The 12,500-nt window shown below is 37.5% G+C and overlaps 2 protein-coding genes across 3 annotated transcripts in view; one reads left to right on the top strand and one right to left on the bottom strand.

The window, feature by feature from the left end:
* Nucleotides 1–3,382, bottom strand: part of LOC115215008 (transmembrane 9 superfamily member 4) — a 68,649-nt gene extending 65,267 nt beyond the window's left edge. The window contains exon 1 of one of the 2 annotated variants that reach the window (XM_036505253.1): nucleotides 3,258–3,382. In XM_036505253.1, coding sequence (XP_036361146.1) covers nucleotides 3,258–3,290 — 33 coding nt within the window. In that variant the 5' untranslated portion in view covers nucleotides 3,291–3,382. The remainder of the gene's footprint in view (nucleotides 1–3,257) is intronic. The other variant, XM_029784121.2, reaches the window with a different exon arrangement.
* Nucleotides 3,383–3,631: 249 nt separating this feature from the next.
* Nucleotides 3,632–7,924, top strand: LOC115214948 (40S ribosomal protein S20). The gene is made up of 4 exons (XM_029784038.2): nucleotides 3,632–3,788; nucleotides 5,771–5,873; nucleotides 6,121–6,320; nucleotides 7,834–7,924. Exons 1-4 carry the CDS (start codon nucleotides 3,786–3,788, stop codon nucleotides 7,888–7,890), a joined length of 363 nt encoding a protein of 120 aa, XP_029639898.1. The 5' UTR covers nucleotides 3,632–3,785; the 3' UTR covers nucleotides 7,891–7,924.
* Nucleotides 7,925–12,500: the final 4,576 nt, after the last annotated feature.

Genomic DNA, 12,500 nt, shown 5'->3' with positions numbered 1-12,500 from the left:
TTTGAATGCTGTAACAAATACTACAAGCCATTCTCTAGATACTATCAACTCAGTTAACACTTCTATTTTGGTAGCAGGAAAAGAACATAAGGTGGGCAGTCATACATTTATTAACTATAGGCAGAGTATCATAACACTTATAGCTCCATTGTATTGAACCTCATCAGGACATAAGTCACAGAGACAGACCATGAAATATAAAAGTACTACAATTTACAACTAAGGCATTGGTCAGTGGTGGTTGAACTATTATGGTTAGTCATGGAAATGTCGAAAAAGAATGAATTAATCCTCTGTTTGTGTAAATCTAAATGTAAAAAGAAATCACATACCTTTGTCAACAATTAATCTTTACTCGTGATTGTGATTAATTCAACTGTAATGTAAATACAGTTTTATAATTGAACTGAAAAAATATTATTCAGCAAAGTTAAAAATAAAATCTCAGAAAATGACTGTCCTTCTACGGTTAACAATAATCCTTTGGTTGTTACTGAATGATGTCTCTATAAATAGTAATAATCCTTTATTTCTCTTTCCCTCTGTCTTTGAAATTTACCCTCTCATGACAACGCAAGTAACAGGCAGAGTTGGTGCACCACACATTTCCCTTCAGACCAGTGTCCCTAAATAGGGGCCAGCAGAACACAAGGGTCATATTTCAGGGCATTGGTGATTTTAGACTCGGCACCACCCTTGTGTGGGCTGGTTGTGAGTACCAGGACTAAAAGTATATGGTCAGCAGGACAGACCTGAATGGCCATACAATTCATAACACCCCCCCCCCCCCACCAAGACAACTGTGCTATTCTGGAGCTGCAAAAGCCAGAAGAGAGGGAGAAAGTAGTGGACAGCCATAGAGCCAACAAGAAGAGCAGATCCTAGAAACTACTTCCAGGGCACCACTGGTCACAGTTCCAACGATAGCCAAAGAAATTCATCTTGCCTTGAATCACAGAAGGCAATAAAGAAGCCAAGGAGTCTGCTTCCAGTTGTATTACGCCATCATCTTGTAACAAGACAGACTAGGAACAGGTGGTGCAAACTTCCACAGACCATAAAAAGACGAAGGGAAAAAGTAATCCGCCGCTCCCCCCGCCAAAAAAAAGTAAGTGAACTTATGGGAAAGACTGGCAAAATGTCCTAGGATTTTCACTGGGCTTTGTATAATAAATGAAGACAGTTCTTTGCACAGCAAATGAAGAACTGATGAAGGACTTAAATAACAGGAACATTTAGGGAAAGAAAACGCTCAGATATGGAAGATAGGAAACTTGGGCATTCTTTCGATAGAACTCGACAAAATCAAAACATTTCACTTTCGGTATTTCCGTGGGTTGTGGAGTATAGATATAACGAGATTATGCCAGCAATGTCTCATTTTAAACTTGAAGAAAAAAAAGCCTTGCATATTTGTTACCTGTTTCATGTGTGTATGTAAAATCCGCAAATTTCCAAGCAGAAAACAGAATCGAACTGTCATTTGCTCCCACGGAAATACGCGAAGTGAAATGTTTTGATTTTGTCGAGTTATATCGAAAGAATGCCGAAACTTGAAGATAAGCTGCTCATAAAAAATATCGTTTGTGGGTTACAACAATCACAAGAGACGTAGGCCCTTTCTTGCCTATTCCAACACGGGTATTTTCATGGAAAATAGTATTCAGTACGTAGAAGAAATGCAAAAGGGAGATGCTCAATGATGTGGAAAAACTTGATCCCACCCAGGAGGGAATGAATCTCTCCTAAATTCCATCTCTTTTGTGTATATGTACAATCATTTAACTAGTGTAATTTCTTTGGAGACGTCTTCCTTAATTTTTTAACATGCCAATTTGTCTAGTATAATGTCTTTACTGTTCCTCGTTTTTCTATAACTTTCTTTTGCGTATCCCCATGTATTTTGTAACACTGTAGACGCTTTGATGCAAGAATGAATGAGCCTGGGTGGTAAATAAAACTGAAACAATGTAGTAATAGTAGTAGTCTGCTCCGATTACTGAGGTCGGTCGGAACGTATCCGAACGGGTTTACCTATAAGAGCACCGACGGCCTCTTCTGTCCAAAAGTGTTATTGTCCTACGAGGAACAACTACTTTAAAGTTCGATTCGAGCCTTCGACGAGGAAGCCAAAACATCTTCAATTTGAAATGAACTGCAGCGCGTATAAGTTTTTTTGTTGTTGTTGTTTGTCTGCTGTATAATGCGTTCTTACACAGACGAATAAAATAAACAAGAAACATTCAAATCAGAGGGAAATATATGGAACATACGAGTTGAAATTGCGAACGTTAGTGGAGAAAGCTTAAAATAGTCTCCTTTGACTTAATACTTAAATTGTTTATAACCGATTCATATAATAAAACTGCCACATCACAACTTGAAAAAAAAAAGCAGAAATTAATTAAAAGACGTCTATGTGTCGGACGTCGTTTCGACTTTTTAATTTTTCTTTAATAAAGCGAAGTTGTTGGCAACTTAAAGTAAAAACTTCACTTCAACATTGGCAAATCAGATGATTATGTGGAGTGTATTTTTTTTACCTGAAATGTCTATAAAATGATATCTATAAAGGAAAAAAATACGGACCACCTAAAGGTAAACTCTAGCAAAAATAAAAAGATAAATTGTAATTTTTTTTTAATAAATTCCTGTATTTTTACTTATTTTAAGTTAAATACTTCACTTTGAACAGTGAACATCTAAATAATGTACAGGTATTCACATAAGACAAGCAAAATTCAGCACCTTAAGTTTTTGTGAACTTTGGCCGTGATAACATACAAAATTCGAGCAGGTCCCCACCCTAAAAGCTCAACCCCAAAATGGATCAGGAAACTGTCAAAATAAAAGACTTTGAATATTATTAAATGTTTAGCACATTAAATATATTAGACTCCAAGATGCATGTGTGAATGTATGAAGGTATATCTGTTTGCTAATTTGAGGAGATTCAACGAGAAACATGAAACAACTGGGAAATTGGAAACAGGAATAAAAAGCGAGAGGTAAAAATTAGGACATAAATAAAAAGTTGGAAGAGAAACGAGCTACAAACATTTATTGTAGCCTGGTTCTTGTTGATTTTCGTTTAACTGTCAGCTTTAGGTCAAAGTTAAAAGACAAGCTTGTCAGCAGAAATAATTAAAAGATAGCGTAGATGAGTTAGAAACATGATCGGGGAAGCGAAGAAAGAGTGGAATAAAAATAAACGCAATCGGATTTGGGTGAAATATATTGACGAATACTTTTCCTACCTTGGTTGCCATCTTGACTATAACGTGGTACATATGACGTCACAACCGGTATTTGGGAAGAAAATTATTCACTTTGTTCGTTAAAATTTATTTAATTTTATCATCGTCGTGTATTTTTTTAATTCTGTGTTTAAACCTTCGAGTTTAGATCCTTTTGAGGGTATTTAATATTTTTTAATATAACGTCAAAAGGGATACATAATGGACTCGTCCATGAGGGTGCAGAGTTAAATAAAATATATTATAAATACTTCAAATTTGATACAAAAAGAGCGAATGAAATTTAAATTTCTTTTAAAATGTTTTAATTGTCATGTTATAAGTGATATCTATGCATTTTATAATATTTGAAAGCTAAGAAATAAATCTGACGTCCTTTCACCCCCATTTTTGGTACCGAGTTTAGTAACTGCGCAGCTACTATTCTTTCTTTCCCAAGTGAGCTTCGCTCGTAAAAGACGTTTCCTGGCTCACCGCTGATCTTAGAAAGTCTTTGATTAAGTCGGCCGGCATAGAATATTCTTAAAAATGGTATGTAGAAATTAAATTTATGTTGATATTTTCCATTTTGTTTACAATTGTTATATTTAATGAGTAATTTCTGTTTGAAAAGTCCTCAATTAAATTCCAGCATGTGGGCGCCATGTTTCATCTCCATGCGGTCTTTAAAGGAAATTATTATTAAATTCATCGGTTTTTATGATGTTGGCTCTTTTGAAATGGATTCAATTCATCGCTTTCCGCATTCTTCATATTCTCGTCTTAACCTTTATGATCTGTTTTAGCAAATGTCCCAACGTTGACTCCACAGCAATCACTTATTTCGTTGTGGTCGGGGTGGGAGTTACTATTTGTACACGTTTCATTCGGTCCGAGAAATTAGTTTCTCGGACCTTTAAGGGTCATACCGTTGGAGAAGAGTTACACAGGAAACATCCCAGAGTACTACTTTAGTTCAGTGGTCCCGGTGCGCGTAGTCGCGCATCCGCGCTAGCTAGTCATGACTAGTCGATCCTACGACTACCTAACAAAGTAAATAAAACACAAAATAAATAATTTTTTTACACAAAGTAAATAAGGATCGACTAGTCATGACTAGCGAGTGCGCGCACCGGGACCACTTCTCAAGTAGTACCCATCTCAGTCACATTTTACCACTTACCACCAATTCGTTAAACATTACGATTGTCGAAATATAATTATTTATCTCTTCATTATAATCTACTAATTTTTCAATAATTGCCCATATTAGAAGTTATTCTTGTTTGTTGTGTAACTCTGGTAAATCCTGATCGGATCTAGGTCACGAGATCGATGAGATCCAGATCGCCAAATCAATCTGGCTTGCTCTGTCAACATGTGGTTAATTATGTGCTATGTATTATGGGAAGCTTTGGTGCATTTTGTCTATATAGGTTCTGATTTAATTAGGGTCAATCGCTTTTTATGATTCACAGCTGCTCCAGTATCCCTTAAATAGTATATATATATATATATGTCACTCTTTAAAAGATTTCCCGGCATCATAGGACATGATTAGGTTGATGTTTCCTACAGATTTATCCAAGGATTTATTTCTAGAATTGTGGCGAGATTACAATTTGTGCTTATAAATTCTACGAAGAATAATTGGCGCGAGTTCTCTCCGACTTTGTTGTTACCAATTTCCGTAACTGATAACTATTGGGAGAGTGCTTGCCTGTTCATAATTATTGATGTAGGTCAAGAAACTGGAGGATAATTTTGTGATATCAACCTGGTTTATTTTATTTAGGAGTATACGAATGATTTACATAGATATTGTATTTTCTGAAAATATGGAAATGATGTGCTTGGTTTCCTCATTGTTTATATTGTACATATCTGCCTACATAACCTGTTGTTTTCACTGCACTAACTAAGCCGGCTGTGTACTAATAATTAGTATTTAGTGGTATACGGTGCAAATATAAACTTGCTGGCACTAAACAGTGGTTGTTTTCACAATTTGCAATTAGCTGTCAGCATTACATTGATGTCGGATCTAACCTTTTTATTTTCTGACCCTGTTTCAAATGAAGTACAACAGTTTTAGTTTAGAAATTTTTTTTTGTTTTGATAAAATTACGGTAGACGATTGGAGTTTTAAAATATCAAACGCATGGTTGTTGCACTGAATGAATATTCTGTCTGCTCTGCTGATCACCTTCATGGATTAGTGATGTGTGTCTGTATTTACATGTTTGCCCACATACTTTGGCTCTTGTGGGCAGTTTACATTTCACATTAGTACAGCGATGAGACAATGAAGCCCCTTGCTTATAAATTGTCAAATCGATCTTCATCCACACACCATGCCGTCTTTGATACTTTGGATTGAATGGAGTTTGTGTGTGGAGTATCTTTGTTCAATAAACACTGGACTTGAGCTGAACTAAAACTGTTACTTATTGAAACCCTTTTAATTCACCATCCAAATTGTTAGTGCTTTTGTTCTCTCACTCTATTCAATTGATTGAAATTTTTCAATTCAGGCTCATTGCGCTAAAGACACTGGTAAGGCTCCAGTTGAAGATGTTCCAGTTCACAGAATCCGCATCACCTTGACGAGTAGGAATGTAAAAAGCTTAGAAAAGGGTGAGTATTTCTGTAAATTAAGATTGGGGGGGGTGCCTATTGGAATATATTAGCAGAAATATATTGTACGACAATGCAAAGTGAGCACGGCCTGAAGGTGATTTCTGTTTTTTGATGGAATTTGTGTTTAATTGTTTATTGACATTTTGTCATCTGTAAAGAGGATGTATATGCATAATTCTGATTTGCTGGATCAAATATGTTGCCTGGTGGTTAATGTTTTTAAATACCTTTTCTTTCAACTTAGTGTGTGCTGATCTGATCAGAGGAGCCAAAGAGAAACAACTAAAAGTTAAGGGTCCTGTTCGTATGCCTACTAAGATTCTCCGTATCACTACAAGAAAGACCCCTTGTGGAGAAGGATCCAAAACATGGGACAGGTACCAGATGAGAATTCACAAAAGAATTATTGATCTACACAGTCCATCAGAGATAGTAAAACAGATTGTATCCTTTTTGTATTTTTGTTTTATAAACAGTGTTTGGTGGAGTGAAAGGGTTTAAATTATTGGGAATTCTTCCGTTTTGACTTGAAAAATCATAACAAAACTCAGTAATTTCCATGAGCACATGTTGCCTTGTTATGTGTCAGTTGATGTATCGAAATGGAAAGCGAAAGCTAATGGGTTGTGCATGCGTGTTTGTCCCTCTGTGTTGTGAAGTGTAGATATAACGAAATTACACTGATAATGTTGTGTTTTAAACTTGAAGAAAAGAGCGCGCTCAAACACAGAAATAGACGTGCATGCACACACGCAGAAACAGGCACCCATTAGCTTTCTCTTTCCATTTCAATATGTCAACTAACAGTTAACAAGATAACACGTGTTCACGGAAATTACCAAGTTCTATGTTATGATTTTTCGATTCAAAACAAAAGAATGCCAGTTATTGTTGGGTGTCTGTGATTTACATTGGGTTGTGGTGTGAACGTCAAATTCCTATTCATACAAGGTAAAGGGGATGAGGAGCAAATGTTTAAATAGAAAGTACTCAATAATCATCACTGCACTAACTAAGCCGGCTGTGTACTAATAATTAGTATTTAGTGGTATACGGTGCAAATATAAACTTGCTATCACTAAACAGTGGTTGTTTTTACAACTTACTTTAGTTGATGGCAGCACAATTTTATTGTTTCTGACATATTGAGTCATTGATTTTAGTACATTGTATTGGCCTTGATGTATGTAAATAGTAAATAAGTTATCAATTTTTCTTTCTCTCTCCCTCCATCCCTTGTAGTGATGTTTTACCAAGCATAGAGCCATGTTGTGAAATTAGACAGTTTTGGTAAGCTTCACACTGGCCATCTTTGTGCTTTGGTAATATATTGTGATCTCTAGGTGTGTCTATTCCTTTCTCGTACAATACTATACACGTCTGTCTCTCAGTTACTGACAATTTTAATTCTCCTTGTATGTGAGAATGCTTCAATCCCAGTCTGCCTGTCACTTTTGCTCATGAAAAAGCTTGATAGAATTGCTTTTAGCTTTCACATCTCTCAGAATCATTTTGTGACATTGTTTCACTCATTAGGCTGGGATGCTGCTTTGAAGTTTTTAGTTGAATGATTGACCATTGCACTTAATTTTTTTGTTAATTGCAGGTACTTGTTTTGTCAGGTCTACCAAATCCACTCACAAAGGTTTTGGTCGGTTAATTAATATTGATTTATTTCATTAGAATAGTTTGTGCAATTTGCAAGAGTGTTTTTTGATCTTATTTCTAATGTCAACTTCAAAAATTGGCTGTGATGGCAGCTACATTAGGCTAATTACTGGTGCAAAGGAGCCTTTTATGTGCCCGCTTGGCTTACTAGTTGTGAAATCTTCCTCCAAGCTACCCTGGTGTCCTTTCAGGGACATATTAGATAAAGTGAGCCTAGGTTTACTGTCATCAAGAGAGTTTTTGCTGTTCTTTTCTGTGTATAATGGTTTTCCTTAACAAGATCTTTCAGACATCTATCAGCATTGAACCTGGTGTTGAAGTTGAAGTTACAATTGCAGATGCATAAATCATGGACATTTTGCAATAAAGGGTGAATTTTATTCTTGTGTTGTTGTTTGTTACTTGCTTAGCCCATTAATGCGTTAATTTGCCGAAAAAATAACTGATGTGCATTGGCTTTTTATAGTTGATTTGGGGTTGATGGGTTGTTATTGACTCTTGTTGAGAGTTACTCGATTCCTAACTGGGTCATGGGTCACATTTTGCATGTCTTACCTGTTATTACTTTTGTTAAGGTGTACTTGATGCAAGAGATCCTCACTGGTACCAGACATATTGACTCTTCTCTTCCCACCCAACCCTTTCTTTGCATTGTTTACATTTATTTCATTCTTTCTCACTGCTGAGTGAGAAGAATTGCGATGATGGCAATTAAGCAAGAACATCTCTCTCATCCCCTGGCGAAGATGACTGGTCTTCAAGAGTCTGGTGCCAGTGCAATGTAAAAAGCATCCAGCTCCCACCGGAACCTGGTTTTACAGAAGTTTGTGTTTTTCATTAGGAAGGAAAACTGATTCTCTGCACTTTGAAAATATGCAAGTATCTTTTTGGAATATAATTCTACAGCAGCAGAATGGTCTTAGCATGGAAGCAGCACCTTTTCTTTTTGCTTTATAGTTTTATCCACAGGTTGAATCATAGTTCAGAACATTAATTTGGTTTATCTGAAAATGCTTTTCCATTGGAACTTGGGTTCAAGAGATCATTCTATGTTCTTTAAGCTTTTCATGTTTTAGTTTTGTATTAGTTAGCTTTATGGCATTAATGTAGCATCTTGGATTTCTTTATCCTTTGACCCAGCTACATTGTTGAGATGGAAAAGAGTGGAATAACTGAGATAAGTTTAAGTTACTTCACATGTAACTTAACTGGTTTCTAATGAATGAAACCCCAAATGTGTCTCTTAGACAGATGTTCTTGGACGAGATAAATACGTGCTGCCTACTGTTTGGTGACAGCACTGTCCTCTACTATCTGGTTGCTTTTAAGAAAATTGGATGAATTATTTAAGAACTGTGTTAACTATGCTCAAAGATGAACAAGTTCTATGTGACCTACAACATGTACAGGGCAATCAGCATTTTGATACTCAGTAGATATCTATTATAATCATAACTGAAGAATCTTAAGATTGGTTGTCTGTGAACTGCATGCTGATGATTGTTGAATCGAAGATTTTGAGAAGTATTTCCAAATGTGGGAGCAAAACTTCAAATAGAGATGACTCAAAACTATCCATGAGCAACAGATGTTAAATGATGATTCTGCTGATAATATATTGGTCGTAGGGTTAGATGCAATGGGACTGAAGTTGAAATGTTTTATTTAGTATAACAAGACTTGCTACCATCAGTGAAATGGATTGATATGCAGAAGTGGGGTAGATAAATCCATGGAGTGTGCCTGAATGTAAATGCAGGACGTTCACAAATTCATGAGGCACTTGTACAAAGAGAGCTACCAGTTGCTCAGAAGTTCCATAGAAACAGTTGGTAACTCTTCTTAGGTGACCTCATTGGTAGTAAGAGGTGAAGAGCCAGCTGGGGTTCTCACTTTGAGAGAAGAATAAATTGTATGAAGTGTAGTATTGCATTGTTGTAACTGCCAGTCAGTGGGCATCGACCACATTTGGATGGTGCTTTTTATGTGCTGCTGGCACAGGGAGCCAGCCGTGACCACAATTTCACTTGATTCAAACAGGTCTTCTCATGCACAGCATGTTGCCTGGCGATTCAAGGGTACTTTTATATGGGCTGGTTATGCAACTGTGGTATTGGCCACAGCTGCAATGTCACTTGTTGGGTCTTCTCAATCAAAGCATATTTCCAAAGGTCTCGGTCTCCTGCCATTGCCTCTGTGAGGCCCAACGTTTGATGATCGTACTTCACTACCTCTTCCACAGGTTCTCTCCACTGTTAGGGTGTGATATTTAACAGCTGTCCTCATCAATATGCAATCATCTCTCTTGCACACTACATCTGATGCTTCTTATGTCCAACTTTTCTCTGAGAGAGCTTACACTCTGTCGTGTATGCACACTGACATTACACATCCAGCAAATCTTACTAGCTTCATTTCTTCCAGGCCTATGCATATCCTCAGCAGTCATGACCCATGTTTCACTGCCTTGTAGCATAATTGTTTACACACATGCATCATACAGTCTACCTTTCACTCTGAATGAAAGGCCCTTTATTACCAGCAGAGGTAGGAGCTTTTTAAACTTTGCCCAGGCTATTCTTATTCTAGTGGCAACGCTCTCTGAGCATCCACACTCACTGCAGACTTGGTCACTTAGGTAACAGAAGCTATCGACTACTTTTCATTTCTCCCCCTGGCATGTAATGGAATCTATTTTCTGTACATTTTTGGTGTTTATTGCCCCTGTGCTCTGCCACACACAAAAACTATCTTCTCAGAATAAAATTGTACAATTGCCTTCTTGGTGGCCGTGAAGGCAAATGAAAGCTGATCACAAGAATTATAGGAGCTTGGTTCAGAAGTGATTTCACATCCACCATAACTCTGGCCTTGCAACATCAGATTACCATTTATTTCGGAGTTTGAAAAATTCTTTGAATAGTAAAACTTTCAATGATGATCACCTGAAATCACACTTGCTTCAGTTTTTGGCTAAGGACCAGAAGTTCTATGAGTGCAGAATCATGAAGCTCCCAGAAAAGTGGAAAAAATGTAATTGATTAAAGTTCATTCTTTGTATGAAGGAAAAAAAGACTTCTTTCAGACTAAAATTACTTGTCAATCTAATGTATATATCATCATCATCGTTTAACATCCGCTTTCCATGCTAGCATGGGTTGGACGATTTGACTGAGGACTGGCAAACCAGATGGCTGCACCAGGCTCCAATCTGATCTGGCAGGGTTTCTACAGCTGGACGCCCTTCCTAATGTCAACCACTCCGAGAACGTAGTGGGTGCTGGCAATGGCCACGCTCAAATGGTGATTTTTACATGCCACCTGCACAGAAGTTAGTCCAGCAGCACTGGCAATGACCTCGCTTGAATGTTTTTTCATGTGCCAGTAAGGTGACACTAGTAACAATCACGCTCAAATGGTACTCTTTACTGGCACGGAAGCCAGTTTGCTGCTCTGGGAACGATTACGCTCGGATGGTGCTCTTAGCGCTCAACTAGCACGGATACCAATCATCAAATTTGATTTCGATTTCACTTACAGGTCTTCACAAGCAGAGTTTAGTGTCCAATGAAGGAAAGGTACGCATAAGTGGGCTGGTTACACCCCTGGCATAGGCCACGAGGTTACGGTCTCACTTGGCTTGCCAGGTCTTCTCAAGCACAGCATATTTATATATACACACACACACACACACACAGCAAAAATTAACTATGAAAAATAGAATGGCCAGTGTCTTCGATTTAGATAAGAGAGATGAAGAAAGGGGTAATAAACATCTGACAAGATAGAATCTTGATTTATTGAAATAATGCTTCAAGAGAAGGTATGCAAACCCCCAGCTGCAGGTACAACTAAGAAGGAGAGATAATCTCTAGTAATCAACAATTAATCTTTTGAATGAATATACCATTGCTTTGATTTTCTGGAGATAATAAGACTTGTGTACATGTTTCTGCTTCAAAGAGTATCATCAGCACAGCGTTGTCCTACTTTGAATTCAGCCAGACATATCAAAAAAAAAAAGTAAGAGTACACAACATTTAAGGGTTGGGTAGTTTGCTAAAGAAACTTCTGACTCATTCATACATAAAGTTCATGATTGCTTTAATGTCCCCTTTTTCTTTTCTCAAATGGAATTTGTTACAGCAAATTTTCTATAATGAACTTTCACCTGTTTCCAAATAAGGTAACATTTCCCCTTGACCAAACAGTGATATTGGTTTACAACTGTAGGTGCAGTTACCTCCCCTGACGGTAGCTGTCTCAGTAGCTTGCAGCTAGGTGGAGTAGCTTGTAACTTTGGAATTCCGGGACTTCTCTTTTCCACTGTGGCTGACAGGAGCAAGACATGACTGCCTCAGTTCTTAATCTCACGTTGGAGAGATGCACAACCATGGGACAAGCAACAGCAAATAGACATTAAGCCACCCTGACTTGGATTCAACAAAAGATGAACAAGGTCTTCACTTGTAAATGTTTTGTATAACTTATTCTACTTGTACATATCTGAGAGTCGTGAGTAAAAAAACTGCAACTTGGTTCTCAGATGTTCAATGCACACGGTGTTCTTTCTTGACAAAGCAATATCTTCTGAGTGGAGCTGTTATTTAGATGGTTCTGCCACAGCACATCTAAACAACCATCACATGATGCCAAGACAAGGAGACAGTAACACACACACACCATGGCTTCCTTCAGTTTCTGTACTTTGAAATCCACTCTCACAAGGCTCTTTGATTCTAAACCTAGCTTCCACGCCCGAAATTTCTTTTCTAGTTCTGGTAGAGGAGCTCCCACCCGCAACCCGTCTTGAATTCTATTATTGCCTGGAGGACTACGATGAATAAAATGGGACTGAGGGCTGAACCTTGGTGGACCCCTACTTCTACCCGGAATTCTTCACTATATTCGTTGCCAATCCTAACCTTACTAACGGCCTCTCTGTATAGGGCATCT

The sequence above is a fragment of the Octopus sinensis genome, linkage group LG8 (genome assembly GCF_006345805.1).
Source record: "Octopus sinensis linkage group LG8, ASM634580v1, whole genome shotgun sequence".
Lineage (NCBI taxonomy): Eukaryota > Metazoa > Mollusca > Cephalopoda > Octopoda > Octopodidae > Octopus > Octopus sinensis.
The sequence above is the reverse complement of the archived record's forward strand: the minus strand, read 5'-3'. Positions and strand labels throughout refer to the sequence as shown.